Source organism: Haliotis rufescens, unplaced genomic scaffold (assembly GCF_023055435.1).
Source record: "Haliotis rufescens isolate VD_foot unplaced genomic scaffold, xgHalRufe1.0.p SCAF_11, whole genome shotgun sequence".
NCBI lineage: Eukaryota > Metazoa > Mollusca > Gastropoda > Lepetellida > Haliotidae > Haliotis > Haliotis rufescens.
Window position 1 is genome coordinate 18939572 of NW_025963791.1, and position 19874 is coordinate 18959445.

The 19874-nt window shown below is 41.0% G+C and overlaps 2 protein-coding genes across 2 annotated transcripts in view; both read right to left on the reverse strand.

Annotated features, from left to right (window-relative positions):
* LOC124120480 (D-beta-hydroxybutyrate dehydrogenase, mitochondrial-like) overlaps window positions 1-8146 on the reverse strand; it is a 50321-nt gene extending 42175 nt beyond the window's left edge. The window contains exon 1 of the mRNA XM_046483316.2: window positions 7769-8146. Within this exon, the coding sequence (XP_046339272.1) occupies window positions 7769-7979 (211 nt within the window). The 5' untranslated portion in view covers window positions 7980-8146. The remainder of the gene's footprint in view (window positions 1-7768) is intronic.
* Window positions 8147-13893: 5747 nt separating this feature from the next.
* Window positions 13894-18562, reverse strand: LOC124120461 (NADH dehydrogenase [ubiquinone] iron-sulfur protein 6, mitochondrial-like). Its single transcript, XM_046483284.2, has 4 exons — window positions 18416-18562; window positions 17094-17147; window positions 15950-16069; window positions 13894-14156 (listed from the first exon to the last, which is right to left on the reverse strand). The coding sequence occupies exons 1-4, from the start codon at window positions 18536-18538 to the stop codon at window positions 14022-14024; spliced, it is 432 nt and encodes a 143-aa protein (XP_046339240.1). The 5' UTR covers window positions 18539-18562; the 3' UTR covers window positions 13894-14021.
* Window positions 18563-19874: the final 1312 nt, after the last annotated feature.

Here is a 19874-nt window from a genome sequence, read left to right on the forward strand (position 1 = left end):
TATCGCGATGTTCTCTGAAAACAGTGCGTGCGTTCTTCATAACTGTTCATGAGCGCACTACTGAATAAACATTAAGATTGCTAAAAACTACTTGACACGTTACTCATTCGCCTTTAAACGTGTTTTCCTAAGGCCTATTACCAGAAGATGACAGGTAAATAAAAAAACAAACTTTCCAAGTTTTCTCTCTGCATGGCAATTCATTTACCCCAAATTCCGAAAATTTTACTTTTGTGAGTATAACACGTTAAGAGGTGTTCAGTTTAAAATCTCATGTTGCCTTAATAGCAGAGGTCTTCAAGCCGTGAAAGTACATTCCGTGATGCGGGCACGTGTCTGCAGAGAGTCTTTCACCACCACACTTCACACTCTACTCTAAAGCAACGAACCAGAATTAAAACGTAATCGTTACCTAGAAACTATTTTCCTATCTTCCCAAATTAAAGGAGGTAAATTTTCTAATCTGGAGAGGACGCGTGACTGCTTTCATGTTAACCTATCCGAACTTCATAAATTAAATTTTAAATTTTAAATTTTAAATTAAAATGTGTTTTCTTGATTTTCAAGGTGCATTTGCCTCTTTCACGATAATATTTCCACGTTCAATTAAAGTTAAAGAGAGATCTAATTATAGCATATTTAATCAAGCGATGTTTCACCAACAATTTCTGCGTCACACATACCAGTATTAACACGGCCGACATGCGCAGTAGCACTGGCCTTGGGACCAGCGTACACCAAGAAGCTCACTCAGGTATGACACAGCGTTCGAATGTTCAAATACCCCCCGTCCTTATTCTGCTTTCAAATTGGTCAGGGTGACATCTAACCACGGTAACGTTGTATACAATACAAAGCTATGTCGCAATAAGTTGTATAGTAGTCAACTGCATCATCACTCGTATATTAAACTGTAGTAGGTGTCAGTAGGTGCTGTTGTTTTCCTGTTCATGGTGGGTGGATGGGTGAGTTGGGTTTAACGCCGCTTTTAACATTATTCCAGTTATATCACGGCGTGTCAGCTTAATGTGGGAGGAAAGCCCGAAGTGATGCAGGTCTCAGACGTTTACCACTTCGGTGAAACCCACGAGCACGGGTATGGTGCTGACAAACCTAGAAACATAATCGGGGCGAACCGAACCGAACAATCATAGGTTTCTGGCGTGCCCAAGGGACGCAACTCTGCACAGCGAATCGCGGCGCCTTAGACGACTAGGCCACCTGTGCCCCCTATTCCAGTTATGTCGCAGCGTGTTAGCTTAATGTGAGGAGGAAAGCCCGAAGTGATGCAGGTCACATTTACCACTTCGGTGAAACCCACGAGCACGGGTATGGTGCTGACAAACCTAGAAACATAATTGAGGCGAACCGGGTTTCGAACCCACAATCATAGATTTCTGGCGTGCCTAAGGGACGCAACTCTGCACTGCGAATCGCGGCGCCTTAGACGACTGAGCCACCCGTGTCCCCTGTTCATAATAAGTAGAAGTTTTATAAGATATGAGCTCAAAATAAATGACATTCACCAATGCATATGGATACAGTATCTAGTATGATAGCCCACGCATTATTTACACATTCAAACTGACATCAGATAGCCTTGTGGTTAAAGCGTTCGTTTCCCTGCTTTGGTACATCGAAACCCATTCTTTGCTCTTTTGCAGAACTGAATGTCAAAGAGTTTAGGATATAAAGATATCTCATGGATGTGTTGTTGTGTACTGAAACGTTGCCATGGTGATATAGAGGACAGTGGGGAACACGTGGCTGGATGCATCGCGATACAAAGTGATACATGTATATTTAATAAGGACATGCCATACACTACGACTACGTCTGATACTGTTTATGCAGAATCGTTATGAAACTATACATACTCGGTTTCATTCGTGACCTTCCCGATCTTCTTGCAGGTTACGGAAATAGGCGAGTGGTGACGAATGCCCCAGCACGACGAGAGAGTTGAGTGGACATTACTATCTGGCTGCGGTAGCTTAACCGCCTGTGCACACAACGGGTCACACCTACACCCCTAGTTAACCACAAACATTCACATCAGCGGTCGCATTGTTCACTTATTGTTATGTCTACTTCACATACTGAGACACGGGTGGAACTACTTTTGCTTTTGATGTCAAGGATAACGAGGATAAATATGTTTAGATTCGAGGATAACTAAATTATTTGGGTCAAAGTTTCTTGACGGTACCATGTGAAAACGCATTTTAAAAACTAATTTACAATATTTTTGTTAAAAGTTAATTTAACATAAGTTATGAAAGACCTACATATAGCTAGACTATTAAAGTGTTCGGCGTTCAACAACAAACAAAGACACAATTGAGCATTACGATTTGCTACGAACGGCTTTGGGCTCACGCAGTATTTCTTACAATCGAATTTTATCTGAATTGCAACTACTTACTGTAAGGCATAAAACATATCTTATAGAACCTTGACATAGACATACAAACATCCACATGATATAACACCGAAGAAAAAAATAGGTTGGTAAAAGGTTCAAGTTTTATTCTATCCATTGCTTATTGTTATTCAGCCATTTTCACCTTTCATTTTTTATGGATATTGGTTCCAGGTTTTGGTGTTCCCGCTGCACCCAACAAAAGAGCAGCCATCTGGTCTTTACACTATAACATCCAACATGGAGGTTGGGGGAGTGTGACGGTAGCAGGCGGGGGCACTACGCTCTTACGCCATAAGGTATGGCATTTCCCTATATCCCCATACAGTATTACATGTACCTTTATCCTCATGGCACCATACAGGTATGAATAATACATTACTTACAACTCCGGCTATAACAAAACACTGGCTATACCGAACACACCTGTAATCCCCGAGCAGTGGTGCAAACTGTTCAGTTCGATGAATGAAAAGGAACCGGTCTGATTTATTTGGGTAGAGTTCGTAATATTAGGGGTGTTGTGAATACAGGTATACACGCGTCTGTACTTGGCCTTATGGCGTCCTTAAGCTCACGTATTCGTGTAATTAAGAAGAAAGCTTTTCTAAACTGATTTTCTATTTTCATGTATAATAACTGCGATTGTCCATGAAAAGGATAACAACAATTCGTAGCCAGCTCTAATATTTCTCATGAAAAATATCCTCGCTGAATTGAAGTCGGTGTAATCCCATACTGCAACATATGGCTGCTGCAGTTGAGTCGAGACACCGTAAGCGCAATGGCTTCTCTCCTTTGATCCGGAGCCTCGCAAGTACAGAGGAGCATTGGCTTATGTCGGTGTTCTCGTTGACATTGCACCGTCACAGTGTGCCTGAATACCTCTCGTCATGTCTGTATGTATAGCACAACTAGAATAACACACTGGCATAAAGCGTCGACCAATCTAGTGTGGAGACCCGCCCCGAGTTAACATCAAATGAAATAGTAGTCACTTATGTGCTCTCTTGGCTTAAGCTTCTGTTAAATGTCGTGGGAACGACTCCACTATATCAATGTTTACACGTGCATCGCATGTAGAGATATATCAAGGTAGATCGGATTGTTCTATGAACACACACACCAGGAAGTTCTACCGCTGGAGCAAGAACAGGAAAAGGCTTGATATTGTATTCATGCACAGAATCAAAGAGCTCTTCTCTTATCCCCCTACAAGAACACGCCACAGACAGACCCGTAGGCATGTATCGGAAGTGCTCTACTCTCTTCCTGCAGGTTTTCCTTTAATTACTGAGAGTCGCTGCACAGACCGCGGTATACCGGCATAGAGCATTTCACATGTATTTAATGTGTTCTGTTTGACAGTAAAATCCTCCTTGAGAAAACCTGTATCTACTCAAGATGCAATGCCGTCTGTGGCGGGTCAACCAAACCGATGTGTATGACAGAATAGGGCGCTATGCTACATTGTAAGGTGAGACACGATGGTGGGGAGTGAGGTGGGTTTGAACAACCATGTTACAATATTCTAACCATATCTCGAGTCCCGCTTTCCACCGGACTGTAACGTAAAATAACGATACGACGCTGTACCTGATTGTAACCACACTGACTGAATATTGTCACACGACGCTGTTGGTGGATATCACCACACGACACTGTAACTTCAACTTAATAGCACCCGATTGTGTAACTGTACCTGATTATTACATCTGCAACTGAAGAATAGCACACGATCCCAAAACTGTAACTGAATAGCACACGATTCTAAAACTGTAACTGAATAGCACACGATTCTAAAATGTAACTGAATAGCACACGATTCTAAAACTGTAACTGAATAGCACACGATTCTAAAACTGTAACTGAATAGCACACGATTCTAAAACTGTAACTGAATAGCACACGATTCTAAAACTGTAACTGAATAGCACACGATTCTAAAACTGTAACTGAATAGCACACGATTCTAAAACTGCAACTGAATAGCACACGATTCTAAAACTGTAACTGGACAGCACACGATTCTGAAACTGTGACTGAATAGCACACGATTCTAAAACTGTAACTGAATAGCACACGATTCTAAAACTGTAACTGAATAGCACACGATTCTGAAACTGTAACTGAATAGCACACGATTCTAAAACTGTAACTGAATAGCACACGATCCTAAAACTGTAACTGAATAGCACACGATTCTAAAACTGTAACTGAATAGCACACGATTCTAAAACTGTAACTGAATAGCACACGATTCTGAAACCGTAACTGAATATTACAACTGAAACTGATATCGTGATACTGTAACTGAACATTGTCAGTTACTTCAACCTGACCATTCCGCTGATGTTGTAGGGACAGCGCGACAGCACTACACAAGAGCATATCTGTACATGGTGCTGTGTAACAACTGACAGCAATATACCCACGTGTGTTCTTGCATAGCGTGTATAAGCTGTGCTGTAAGGGTGCTTGCTACCTTTGTAACATACTCCGTTGTAAGACCCGTGTGCACTGAACATAATTTATTTGAAAGAATGATCGTGTCTGGTGTTCCGTGACGGACAACAAAACAAGAAACAAAATTAGCAGTAAGGAACCTGTGCCTGGCAGGACAATTCAAATTTAAATTTATTCAACGCTTCGACCAACAATTACGCCACAGAAACTGGATGTTCAGTTTTACGACAAAACGGCTGACATGTTTATAACGCCAATGTGTACATTAACAAAGAGAAATTACATAGATATAAATAAACGTGCATGTGGGCATACCACAGTGAGCTGGTATTCATTTAGACAGTGGTGGTTCCTGGATATATTAAATGTATTGGTGATCACTGGTCGAGAATTAAGAGTGTCGCAGGGTGTAAAATATGAAACTTGGGATAAATCAGAGACACCGGAACGTGTACTTCTATGAATAACGCTGTTCTGATCAATAAAACCCGAAATGATGATGCAGGTCTTAGACGTTTACCACTTGGGTGAGATCCATGGGTATGGTGCTGACAAAGAAACATAATCCAACCGCGATTCGAACCCATGATCTGATCAAATAAAGTTGACTGTATAACATTGTTTGGTTTCAAAAAGACTTGAGACCCCATAGGGATCTGGGAGCAGTGCGGCACCTCAGCACGTATATTCGAGTCTCCGTTGGGTACCGGATGAGAGGTCCCCGGTACTTCACGTTTATCAAAAGAGCCCACTAAGGTGGTAATTGGTAGTCAGGATGATAGTTTGTCATTGTACCGAGACGCCAAGGATCGTCGTAATCAACCACGTGTGTCGAGGCCCGTGAAGATGCGGGGTAGAATAGCTGCAGACTTGTTTCATTAATAACGACACAACAGCCGTGGTAACAGCTCATCGACGCGTACCATGGGGAAATAGTTTCGTTGTATACCATGGGGAAATAGTTTCGTTGCGTACCATGGGGAAACAGTTTCGTTGTATATCATGGGGAAACAGTTTCGTTGCGTACCATGGGGAAACAGTTTCGTTGTATACCATGGGGAAACAGTTTCGTTGTATACCATGGGGAAATAGTTTCGTTGTATACCATGGGGAAACAGTTTCGTTGTGTACCATGGGGAAACAGTTTTGTAGTGTACCATGGGAAACAATCTAAGTGTGGACCACGGGGAAACAGTCTTGTTGTGTACAATAGCTAAATAGTTTCGTTGTATACCATGGGGAAACAATTTCGTTGTGTACCATGGGGAAACAGTTTCGTTGTATACCATGGGAAAACAGTTTCGTTGTGTACCGTGGGGAAAGTTTCGTTGTGTAGCATGGGGAAACAGTTTCGTTGTGTACCATGGGGAAATAGTTTCGTTGTGTACCATGGGGAAATAGTTTTGTAGTGTACCATGGGAAACAATCTAAGTGTGGACCACGGGGAAACAGTCTCGTTGTGTACCATAGCTAAATAGTTTCGTTGTTTACCATGGGGAAACGGTTTCGTTGTGTACCATGGGGAAATAGTTTCGTTGTGTACAACGAGGAAACAGTTTCGTTGTGTACAACGAGGAAACAGTTTCGTTGTGGACAATGGGGAAATAGTCAGATCTTGACATGGCAACAGAAGCAGGGAAACTGTGTAGAACCCAACTCTAATACCTTGCAGTTGGACATCCATTATCGGTTTTCACTTTAAAACTCCACATACATTAACAATACGGGCTATACGACCTTGAAACTTGGTCAACCCAACACTGTTTTCCCCTCCAAGGTGGGACATGGTGTGCGCTTTTCAAGCAGGATGCTATAGTTAAATAAGTTTTACATTTGACGCTGTAAACCGTACACAAATTTCGTAAACTACCATTACAAAAGCTTGCAAATGTTTGCCCATTCTTAGTGGGTCAACGGCTAATGTTGACACACCCGTACCCAGGCTAACCCAATTCGTTCCAGCTATTCAGCAAAAGCCCATCTGTTGTCGATATCACAGATACCAGGCAGAATGTCGTAACATATATGTCAATTACTTCAAAATACATTGGGTCTAATGACCGTGGCCCGTAGTCCTGAGCAGAGAGGCCCCAGGCTAATATAGATTAACAACATTCAACACATACGTTTGGACCAGTTTGCAATATATATATCTGTGGTATGGTGATGTCGTTATAGGGATATCTGTCGAGGCTGATATGGGTCAAAAGTCCACGTTTATTGATAGCTCGTGTGTAAATGAACCCCGTGTTATAAACGAGGTGTTGCACATATGTTGTATAAATGGTTTAACTTCCTAGATGCCTGGTCGTAATACATTTCATATGACAGGTGAAGTTTGACATGTGTCATAAGCTACGTCTAATCAACGAGCAAAACAGAAGTTCATTATTGATTTTCATTTCCTATTATTTCACATACGTTTTATACAAAATGTATTTTTTCTTTTGGAGAAGAAGAAAAAGACCCAGGATACAAAAAAAGGATGATTGATTTTTCTTTAAACACCCCGCAGTGTTATATACAGTAAATAATCGTCTGATTTGGTGATGGCGATTCATATGAAGTAACGGTATTAAATATTGCTAATATTATTTTAATAGTACATATGTACATACTGATTTATAACTTAGATATGAAACTAAACCGCTTAATGATCACAGGAGGTAGCAGATGGCTGACATAACAAACCCTTGGGCTACACACAGGCTTGCTTCAGTGTACGTGTAATGACAGCATTTACCTCTCAGTGAAAGAAATCGCTAGACCACAACCGCAAAGCCGGGGTCTAAAACGTCACCTGAAGCTACCTAGCTATCTACTTGATAGTTAAAACACCTGGGTGGTTAAAATGTCCTGCGTTCAAAATAGTCCACTCACCTGTGATGAAAACTGCTTTTCCCCCGCTGTCCACATCTTCTTCCGGGGCCTTCCTCATCAATACAAGCGTTAGCGCCACAATCGCAACATAGAAAACAATTGAAGTAATTTCGTTCGTTAACACAACAGATCGCAGGGGCTCAGGTTGAACCATATATACTAGCAGTCCAAAGGCTGCAGTAATCAGTCCAAGAAGTGTGTGGTTCTCCATTGGGACGCACCGTACAGTATCGCAGCGCTCAACAAAATGTTTGTATACTATTGAGAAATGGGTCTTAAGTAAGTGTAGAGTTCTATTTATATCCGTTCCCCCAACTCCCGACAACTGTAGAATGTGATCACAGCGTTCATGAATGGGACTACAGAGCTGACGCTTGTGTTTAGGTTTAAGACGAGTCCATTAGCTGCGGTGGGGTGAGAAGGTTGTTTACCGTTACTCAACACGGTTGATGGGCCTCGCGAGGCATTTATTTAGTACTGCAGTAAATACAAGGAATTATCCCTGCATCTGATGTATTGGGAAGGCCTGTTAGTACCTATACGTGCTAGATTATGCCGAGGGAAGTTTGGTATCCTTATTTGTCTTCGTGGTAAAGGGGGATTGTGCAAGTCTTTGATAAATGATACCGAGCTTGACTGCACATAAAGGCACAACACGGTGGGGAGCGCTACCAACGTGGACGTAGATACCGGACTAGGCTTCTAATACACTCCCGTCATTGATGCCCCGAAGCCAATAGTAGGAAAGTCAACAACAGAATAGAACTCGGACCTAAACGTCCGCACCTGCATTGTCACAACAAGGTGTGGAGCATACGATTGAGCAATGTCTTAAATGAGAGAGAGAGAGAGAGAGAGAGAGAGAGAGAGAGAGAGAGAAAAAAAAAGAGAGAGCGATAACACATCTAGCAACGTAATCATTATTAATCATTGAGAGAGAGAGAAAGAGGAAGAGAGAGCGATAACACATTTAGAAACGTATATTTTATAAGCAGTATTAATCATCAAGAGAGAAAGAGAGCGATAACAATTCTAGAAACGTAAGCAGTATTAATCATCGAGAGAGAGAGTAAGAGAGAGAAAAGGGGAGAGAGAGCGATAACACACCAAGAAACGTATATTTATAAGTACATGTAGTATTAATCATCGAGAGAGAGAAAGAGAGCGATAACACATCTAGCAACGTAATCAGTATTAATCATTGAGAGAGAGAGAGAAAGAGGAAGAGAGAGCGATAACACATCTAGAAACGCAAGCAGTATTAATCATCAAGAGAGAGAAAGAGCGATAACAAATCTAGAAACGTTATCAGTATTAATCATTGAGAGAGAGAGAGAGAGAGAGAGAGAGAGAGAGAGAGAGAGAGAGAGAGAGAGAGAGAGAGAGAAACTGGTACTGGTTTCTGATATGCACGATGTATGTAGGAGATGTGCTACAGGCCGCATATTTTAACTGCTAATGTGCAGTAACACCCCAGGGGTAATGGAGAAACGACGACGCTCATCCGTATCCGTGGACAATACAGGCTTATGCGAAAACATTGTGTTTTAAGAAAAAATCTGGTTTATGTGTGTGCCACAGAAGACACCCATTGCATAAATCACAGATAAAAGAGCATGAAATAACGGGGACTTCCAGGCACCATGCCCATGAGACACTGCATAATAAAATAGTAATAAAACACTGATTAAAACACATTAGACGACTACTTACATATCCGTCATGTGCTGTGTACTGCATATACATACACGTGTTTCAGATTGCTACCACAGCTTGAAGCACTCGATTTTGTAAAACATTAACTTTAAACATTTCCCCGCATGGATCTGTGATTTTTATTTCACAAGTCATATCAACATGTGCTTCTCATCCATGTGGGTATGCTCTTTACAATTCCAAAATTTGTGACGATCTGCATTTTTATATTGGCTGCCCGTCTGAAACCAACGACCGCCTCCGTGGTCTAGTGGTAGAGCGTCCGCCCGGAGAGCGGAAGGTCCGGGATTCGATCCTCGTCCGCGTCATACCAAAAGACGTTAAAATATGGTACTTGTTGTTACCCCGTCTGACGCTCGGCATTAAGGGGATAAAACAAGGAATGGTCGGCTCGGAGTCAGTATTCTGTGTCTGAGTGGGGTATTCATGCTAAACTGCGGCATGGTATCTCAGTGTGCTAGCCCTATAAATCGGCATCAGTCCGGACTAGTACAAGCAGCCACACACACACACGGGCATGCACGTCGCTATATAAGTGCAATATCTTGGACGCGACGTTAAACCCCATTTCACCACCACTGCAACCGACTCATCATCCTGCTCGTCAACATACAAGGTAACAATCCGCCTAGAGAAAGACATTCACAAAGAAAGTAAATAAACTGACTGAAGCAAGATTATATACAACCTACTGAGCACCGTCCCTTATTTGATCTAGCTATAGTTTATTAGTCAAGTGCACTGCTGTGTTTTGAGACACGAAATTAAAGCTGACTGGGATTTTCTGTCCGATGCGACAGCGAGGATGCGACAGCGAGGACAAGACCAGTTAACCGGAGGTGTATTCAGAGGTGCAGTTCCAACAGTAGCTCCACTTCCATATAAGCGGACACTAGACACACACACACTGCCATGTACATATTAGTACATTATAATAGTCCGGGATGTCAACTAGCATCATCATGTGTCAGACCACAGCCGTGTACATTATGATATATAGTTCATATACACCGTATATATCATGTAGATCTTTTGATGTTCGTGATATCGACATATTCTATCATGGTATTAATTTATGTTCCCATAAGATGTGTATTTCGCCAGTTACCTTCACTACGGACCACGATACACAAGATTTAGTGACATCCTGGAGAAGCTTGAAAGTTAGCGTGATTGACATGCCGCTTCGATTAGTTTCAGCGCACTTTATATTATGCTGTCTTTGACCAACAGAAGTTAACGACGTTTCAGTGGTGGTGACGGCACAGGCAGTAACCCCGAAACGCCGTTACAAACAATAAAGGCGTTATTAACCATAGAAGAATCATGCCTTTATATTTTCGATCTTTTCCTCATTTCAAGATTTTAGAACAAATTTCATTTCAAAATATATAGAGGATATTTTTGTCTGATATAATAACATGAATATCTAACCAAAAATCTGTATTTCTCATTTTTCAGATCACGAGAAAACAAAACCATAATACAAACATGTCATTTCACTGGAGTGAAATGTTGATACCATGGGGTTGATCGATATTTTCTGAACCTCACATAGAAGGAATCGCGTCATAGTGAAAATCGACATTACATGATGTCATAGGGGCATATCAACAAAATCGTTAGTCATTTCAGTAAATTGTTCGCTGCGACAGTAAAATAAGCAAGAATCTGTGGAAAATGGACAAACTTGAAAAACGAGCAGTGATCAAGTACTTGCAGAAAAAGGCATAACACCAACCTGCTCATGTCACTGCATTATCCCTAGTGAGTGAGTGAGTGAGTATGGTTTTACGCCGCTTTTAGCAATATTCCAGCAATATCACGGCGGGGGACACCAGAAATGGTCTTCACACATTATACCCATGTGGGGACTCGAACCCGGGCCTTCGGTGTGACGAGCGAACGCTTGAACCACTATGCTACCCCACCGCCTCACATTATCAAGGAGAACTGAAACACAAAGAGAAAACACTTTGTCGAAAACATGGTGTTACTGTATACCGTGAAGGTGATTCAAATCCGATAACGCCTGTTTCCAAATATGAGAATGAACATCACCGTCCAGCCGCAATAACCTCATCTGAACGGATGTGTTCAACCCGAGGGTGAGAAGGGTACTTGTTCTCGCACAACAGATTTCATTAAACGATTTCCACGTTTACTCCACAAGGATATCTCCCGGTTGGTCGGGAGACTCTCCTTAACGTGATACTAGACACTGAAGCAGGCGCTACTGGCCAGTACCATTATGGAGCCCAATGCTGCTAGGGGGCTGGCTACACGTACGGGGGAATCACATCGGTCAGCCAATACGGAGACCCGCCAGCCTTCTCCGTCAAGTTAACGATGTAATATTGAACGAAGTATGTGCTTCACGTTTGGGATAATGAAAAAAGCACTGGTTGAAAATTCAAATAAGAATCACATGATTTTTTTCATGACCCTTCCTCCGTGGTTGGATTGTACCCAACGGGTTGTATCTAGAAACCTACATCAATCAACCGACATTAATACATTACACGATAACAACAATTATATATTGATACATTCACCAATGGCGAGCAAAACAGAGTAGCAGTCAGGCTTTTTTCCTGTAAACATTAATTGTCTGGGGGGTTTTAACGCTTTTTTTCAAAATGGATAATCATATTGAGTGCTTTTGTCCTTTTCTTGTCTATATAGCACCTCACGCTGTGATCTCGCGTTGAGCTGCTTGCATAGGCGATATGTTGGTTTGTTTACCGCAAAGTATCCTTCTCGATAAATGCCTACCCACAACTAAAGTTGGGCACTTATGTTTTTAGTGATGTTTACCCTTTTTGATAAGCACTTGACGTTTAACACATTTTTATGTGTTTATAATGTTAAATATCAAAAGCATATTTTTGAGCATTTTTTGGACTTAACTGCTTTGAGCCAAGTTACAGAGTAATAGAACTGACATCTTCCCGGGGCAAGGGAGTTAACAGACTATAAAAGTCCTGTTTCCACACTGGACTGTTACAGTCAGTTATAACTCCCTTGTCTCGGGAAGATGTAGAACATGGATGAAAAGAATCCAACATTCGTTTGTGTTCAGTCCAATGGGGTCAGGCTCTAGAATCTAAGTTTACTGAGTTTCATCTTAGTTGCTTTGGGTCGTTGTCCGCATCTGTAAATCTCGTGGGTTTTGAAAAACAGAATATTTCGTGGGAATTGATCAATGGCATTATTTCGACAGACGTACAAAGGGCCGGGCTCCTTGTCTCCGCTCTGAGACTTTAGCTTTGACTTTGTTCTATCGGTCGGTGGTGCTTCACCAGGCAATGTCAGTAGCTCGGACGTTGTTCTATCAGTCGTGGTGCTTCACTAGGGAATGTTGGTAGCTCGGACGTTGTTCTATCAGTCGTGGTGCTTCACTAGGGAATGTTGGTAGCTCGGACGTTGTTCTATCAGTCCGTGGTGCTTCACTAGGGAATGTTGGTAGCTCGGACGTTGTTCTATCAGTCCGTGGTGCTTCACTAGGGAATGTTGGTAGCTCGGACGTTGTTCTATCAGTCGTGGTGCTTCACTAGGGAATGTTGGTAGCTCGGACGTTGTTCTATCAGTCCGTGGTGCTTCACTAGGGAATGTTGGTAGCTCGGACATTGTTCTATCAGTCGGTAGTGCTTCACCAGCCGATGTTGGTAGCTCTGACATTGATCTTTTGGTCGGTGGTGCTTCACCAGTCAAGTTGGTAACGCTTACATTGATCTATCGGTGGGTAGTGCTACACCAGCCCATGTTGGTAGCTTTGACATTGTTCTATCAGTCGGTGGTGCTTCACCAGCAATATTATTTTCTCAGAAAATCCACATATCAAATCAAACTTGGCACTGCACCTCTCCCATTGATATAGAAAGTGTTCACCAAGTTTGAAAAGATTCTATGCTGTAGTTTTCAAGTTATAGGTTGCACACAAAAATGTCCCCGGAAGGATGGACATAATTCCATTGTATAACTATATACTCCCGCCCTTGCCAGGATGGTGACATGTGACATGCTTCACTTAATTTCCAAGAATGTTACTCTCATATCACTGCACCTGGACAAGACTTAAACCTACCATAAATGGGCATTTCAATGTTAGATTGAAGACATTTAAGCAATGACACTATGAACTTTTAGAGTATTGCTTACCAGAATCTGCATTATGCATTGATGCATAACATGCAATCTACAGTTTTGATAGGTATAATTATTCAAATAGCAATACTGGTGTGCTCCATTAGTGTGAAGTACCATTCCCAGTTTGAATGGTGTGAAACGTAATATTTTGCATCAAGTAAAACACAAAATACCCCACATTGAAAAGGGTAATTTGACATTACATATGGTTAATATTGCGTTGCTCTGACTGCTCCAGCAAAGATAAAAAACAAAACTTGTGATACTTAACACTTGGTTTATTTTCTCCTGACAAGGAGAGAACATCAATGTTCAATGTTCATCTACACATCATATTCACAGATAGGAAGAGGGCTTCCTTATAGTCTCACACACACGCACACACACACTAGTCACTGCTGGGCTGCACCTGTGCCAGGTACTCTGCATATGTTATACTGGGACCATGCTTGGCCGGATCATAGAACTTCTTCTGGATAAACTTCCTTCCCGAGTAGCCGCACACGCCAAATTCATTCTTATCCTGCAAAAATATAAAGACTTACCATATAGTGGATTGTGTAATATAACCCAATCTAACCACCATCCAAAAATTATGCAAATGAAAAACATTTGATAGGTTCTTTCCAATGTATGAGTGCTTATGGCAAACAAATATGGCTGTAAATAATTTGGAATTATATTATACATGGGGTGTTCCATTGAGATATTGTATTCCTACAGTTACTGTATGATAAAAATTATATACAATTCATGTTCTAACACTGCAAAAAGGCAACAGTAACAGTAACTCCTAATGTGCTATACAGTAACCAGTACCTATGACACACATACAGTGTCCGAAAAGAACTGCTTGCCAGCCTGCCTGTGGCTTGCAACCTTTCTGCCAGGCTGCATGGAATCTTCCTCAACCTTTCTGGCAGATAATATTAAGACTATTTACATATTCAGTTTTATTATAACTCCTTGTAGGTTCTCAAGTAATTGTTTGTGTTATTTCAACTGAATCAAGATGTGAATTACCTCTTATTTCTGGTGGCGATCTTTCAATATTAATAATGTCTGAATGAGGGCAGGTTAGTTTGAGTGTGTGAGTGAGTTGGGTTTAACGCCGCTTTTAACATTATTCCAGTTATATCACGGCGTGTCAGCTTAATGTGGGAGGAAAGCCCGAAGTGATGCAGGTCTCGGACGTTTACCACTTCGGTGAAACCCACGAGCACGGGTATGGTGCTGACAAACCTAGAAACATAATCGGGGCGAACCGGGATTCGAACCCACAATCATAGGTTTCTGGGGTGCCCAAGGGACGCAACTCTGCACAGCGAATTGCGGCGCCTTAGACGACTGGGCCACCCGTGCCCCCCAGGTTAGTTTGAAGATGGTTAGGCAACACTTATGGGTCAGTCACCTGCACGACCGTATTTTGGGGTTTTAAACATATTTCAAACATTGCACACAAAACCAATGAAGTAGATAGTTCCAAGGTTTCACTGGCCCACATAAAAATGGACCAGAAATATCACAAATAATGTTTTCAAGAGTCTATGTAGAAACTGGGAATGACCAATAAAGGTCTATTAAATACTTCCGACTTTATTTCATTTCCTGCATTGAAGTATTTCTCACAATCTTGCCACCAATACCACAAAATAACGTGAACTCAAATTCACTCAATGTTCCCATGACAGCAAGTCAAATCACCCCTTCTTGTAGTGTAAGTGTGAGCGAATGTTGTCTTTCATCACACTGTTCCAACTTATGAACTATATCATGAAACCTGGTACATCGTTAGTTGGGGCAAGCAAACCATAGGTTGATAGCATGAGCTACTATACAGGTTTGTGATGACAGATGCCATGCCAGGGGCGTGACAAAGACGTCAGACCAACATAGCCCACTTGCACAGACATTTTAGCCCTAAGACTATCGTAAGCCTATGTTAAAGTATGGGAGTTACGATCATCTTAGCAGTAGGATTGCTTTGTGCAAGTGGGTCCCAGTCTATTCTGCCCAGTTATCCCAATATGATTACAAGAAATATAACATGAGAAGAATATGCTCTTTGTTTTTCGTTAACACTGTACTGTGCTATATTCCAGCAGCCTGTAAGTAATCAAATCTGGACCAGACAAACCAGTGAATATTATTATAATGCCTCATACCATCGGGGCACGATGACACAAAATCAAACAAGACATCAAGAATGACCACACGCTCCATTTAGTCGCCTCTTATAACAAACATAGATTGCTGGGGACCTATTCTAACCTTGAATCCCTAATATGAGAATAACTAAAGACCAGAAACACAGACCAGGTTAATGTAGACCTTGGGGTGTCCCAGTGCTCCACCACTGTCGCTCCACACATTGCGTGCCTCCACCACCACTACAGGATCTTCCGCTATCAGGTTCACAGCGAACTGCTCATTCACCTGGAAATATACACAGAGAAGTGCACCACTCAACACTTAACATGCTAAATAGGACAGATTTTCAAAATGACCTCAACAATTCTATTAATATTCAATTTTAGATAGCTATGCGATACATTGTAAAGAACAATAAAGAACAAAGCATGGTTTATTTCACTATAAAACATTGTGACCGCATGACCATCATGACCTCATTGCTACAGATTCAAATATGCGCTTGCAACTTGATGACGCCATATATTGGATGACGTTATTTTTGAGAGGGAAGTATCTGGTAAGTTGTTCCCCATAGGTGTAGTTGCACCACGTGTATAACACAGTGGCCGTACAATCGCATCCCAAAGTGGGAGAGATTTGACAATTGGTATTAGGAGAAAAGGTACAGATAATCGACGTGAGGATTGTGAGAATATGCAGGAAATACCAAACATAATCCCCCTGTTGGTAATATGGACTTGTCTGACATGTCCGAGGTCAGATTCTATTCAGGGGGGCTGTACATAATTGTAAGGAAGAAACGACTCGTGGTCGTTGTTTATCATACAAAAAAACACTGCAGGGAGAATAAACAACTGAGGGCTGTGCCCCTCATGGTTTATTCTCCCTGCAGTGTTTCAATGTACAATAAACGCTCCCCCTCGTCGTTTACTTATGAATTAAAGAGAAAAATGTTGAAGATATACATATGGATATGCTATAAAATGTTCAAATACTATTTGTATCTCACAAAATGACACTACAAATCATCATGATACGGATAAATGCCATGCACCAATCGACAGTTTGATCAGTTTCAGCCACTTGAGAAAGATTTCATTGTTTCATTCTATATTTCTACCATACCATATTCTTTACCTTTTTTTCTTTTCAACAGTAAGCTTTTTAACTGTGTATCACCGATCACATGCTCAATGTATTGTAATCAGCAAGATCAGTTTATATCAGCAAGAGTGTAGCATAAGGTACAACATCATGCTAAGTGTCAACTCACAGAAATTAAATGTTTGATTTTTCTCTATCTTACCATCTTGTCCTTGTCAACAAATCTCACACGCCGGTAGTCTCCCCTTTCCCATACCTGAAACATACAACACTGTCTTGAACAAAAACATGGCTAAATATGCTCAAGGAACGGTCTTAAACATATCCGTACCACAAACAAATCTAAACCATATCAATCTGAGTGAGTGAGTTAAAGTTTAACGTCACATCGGCAATATTTTAGCCATATCGTGACGAATATCAATCTGAAGAATGATGAATACACTGACATTATTGCAGACATACTGACACAATACATGTAATCACTGATGCAAGAATCTTCGGTGAATGCATATTGTGTTAAAACAATGGGAAAATTTGTACTAGCCTGCAGCAATTTGTACCTAGCCGCGGGTTAGACGGCTAGTGTTAAAGGAACAGCACATCAACGGTTGTGTTAGTTACCAAATCATGCATGAAATAATTTCTGAGTGTGATGTCACATGCCTGGTTCAATTCTCATTCCAAAACAATAGAGCGATGTGCAGAGTAAACTGGCTTCAGTCTTGTTTTTTAATAGAGGCAAATCGAAGAGAAAGCTTGTGTATGTTTTTTTTATGTCTGAGTTACAAAACTACTAAATGTCAGCTTGTAACATGTGTAAGTGCCAGTGTGTATTGAAGCCCAGGTTACAATTAAAATATGCTTTGGTCGTATGAAGCCAATCACTTTCCTACCCAGAGTTCAGTGTGGCCAGGAGGGGTTATTGGCTAGTTTACAAACAAAACTTCAGAACGGTTGACGTCCTGTCCCTCTAAGTTCTAACCCTGACAGTGCAACATCCCATGACACTGGTGTAGGATGATGACAGAACAATCACCCAGATCACCTAAAAGCTGACTGGTGATTCAATTAAAAACTCCCTCTACAGAATGAGGTTGGAGGGTCATATTCTATTGGGTAACCACTGACAGCATTTAGTTCCTGTGTGGAGAATTTCAGCTCTAGTACCTACTTTATTCCAAGGACAATGTAAATATTTCAATCAGGTTTTTTACATAGAAGTTTGTGTAAACATGTATTTCGCTGAGAAACAGCTAGAAATTAAAAACCTAGCAAATACCATGTTTACAGGCTTAGTTTTAGCTATACATTCTCATTTAATTATATCTATGTATATATGTTGGAGTTGAACATGTGTGAATGCACGTATACGTTAATACGCTAAATGTTAAAAGGTTATAAACTAAAATCAGAATATATAAACTGAACAGTGACATTCTCGAACCCAGTTCACCTGACTTGTTACTGGAACGTTTGCATTCTCACAAATGAATATCTAAGATCATATCGTATTCATTATACCTGTCCTGTGTGTGTTTTTTCATCCACGTGAGACTGAGATCCGAGAGTTTTTGGAGTGGATGAGAATGCCCGACAAACGATTTGTCGACCGACATTCAGTCCTGCCCTTGACAAGGCAGCCATTTTGAATGCAGTCAAACGAAGGGGAGTAACTCTGATTTCTTAATGTACACGTATTTTGTTCATCCGAGCAAGCCAATGTAATCTCAGGTTCGAATCGGGTGACAACAAAAGAGCAAGCGCAATATTTTATGGTACATTTTTGTATGGGGTGTGTAAAACAATAAAAGTAGATAAGCATACGGATATTTACAATGTTTATCAAAGTTCAAATGTACCATTCAATGTTCTTAGCGATTGTATTTTCATATCGGTGCTGCTAGAAATGTGAAGATTCAGACCACCACGCTCTGTTGTCGTCTGCATTAATAGCTCAATTTAGGCCTTTTCATATTATATTTGAAGCAGAAATACATATCCTGGCTGAACAGGCCCAATGCAGACGTTTACTTACTTAGCAATATGTTCATTTAGCACATTTACATGCACTAGTTGAAGGGAAGATTCACAGAATCATATTTGCTTGCTTGATGTTTAACGCCGCACTCGATACTATTCCAGATATTGCCATGACTGAAGGACGTCTGTAAATAGCCAGGTCAGGACTAGACAATAAGTGATTGATATTAGGAGCAATAACCCACACCGTGTTGGCATAGTGACACACAATCAACCATATCCCTTTCGTTACCTCGCACAGCAAACAAAATAATGTAAGTAGCTGGGGATCCATCTAATCTGGAATCTCCACGGGGCCATTACCACAAGAACTATCTCGCCACCCTGATGTTCCACGACCAACTGTATAATCTCTTGTATTGTATGTATTGTCATGGTTGTAGGTGTAGGATATGCAGTATTGTGTCGTGTACATGATGTAATATGTTTAGTGACACTGTTTATCTAATATGTAGACTGGTTCCCGTTCGTTCCTTTGATTGAAAAGCGGAACAAGTGCAGCGACACCAAGCGGAGGATCCGGGAACCAGTCTAATATAATATGTCACCCAAGCACACACCCATCTTTGTTTCCGAATTGTATTTCAAGGGCTCCTTTAAAATAAGCAACATTTTATCTCCATCCTAGCTAGCCGCGCCAACACTAGCATGGTCTATGGGGATTATTGAACCAAGATATATTTCTAGATATATCTGTTTAAAATTACAATGATAAAAATTAACATTGGAAAATTTAATTCCAATATCTAGAAAAAAAAGAGAAATTAGGAATAGTATTTAACGATGAACACGCTTACACATAAAACACGCTAACTGGTATTATTGACATGTACACGCATAATGTCATGTTACTTTGCTAATTTTATTAACTTGCCTTAAAAAGGCTGGTGAAGGAATGTGTGGAATCTATCCCCTATCCGTAAAGAGATATTAACATCTG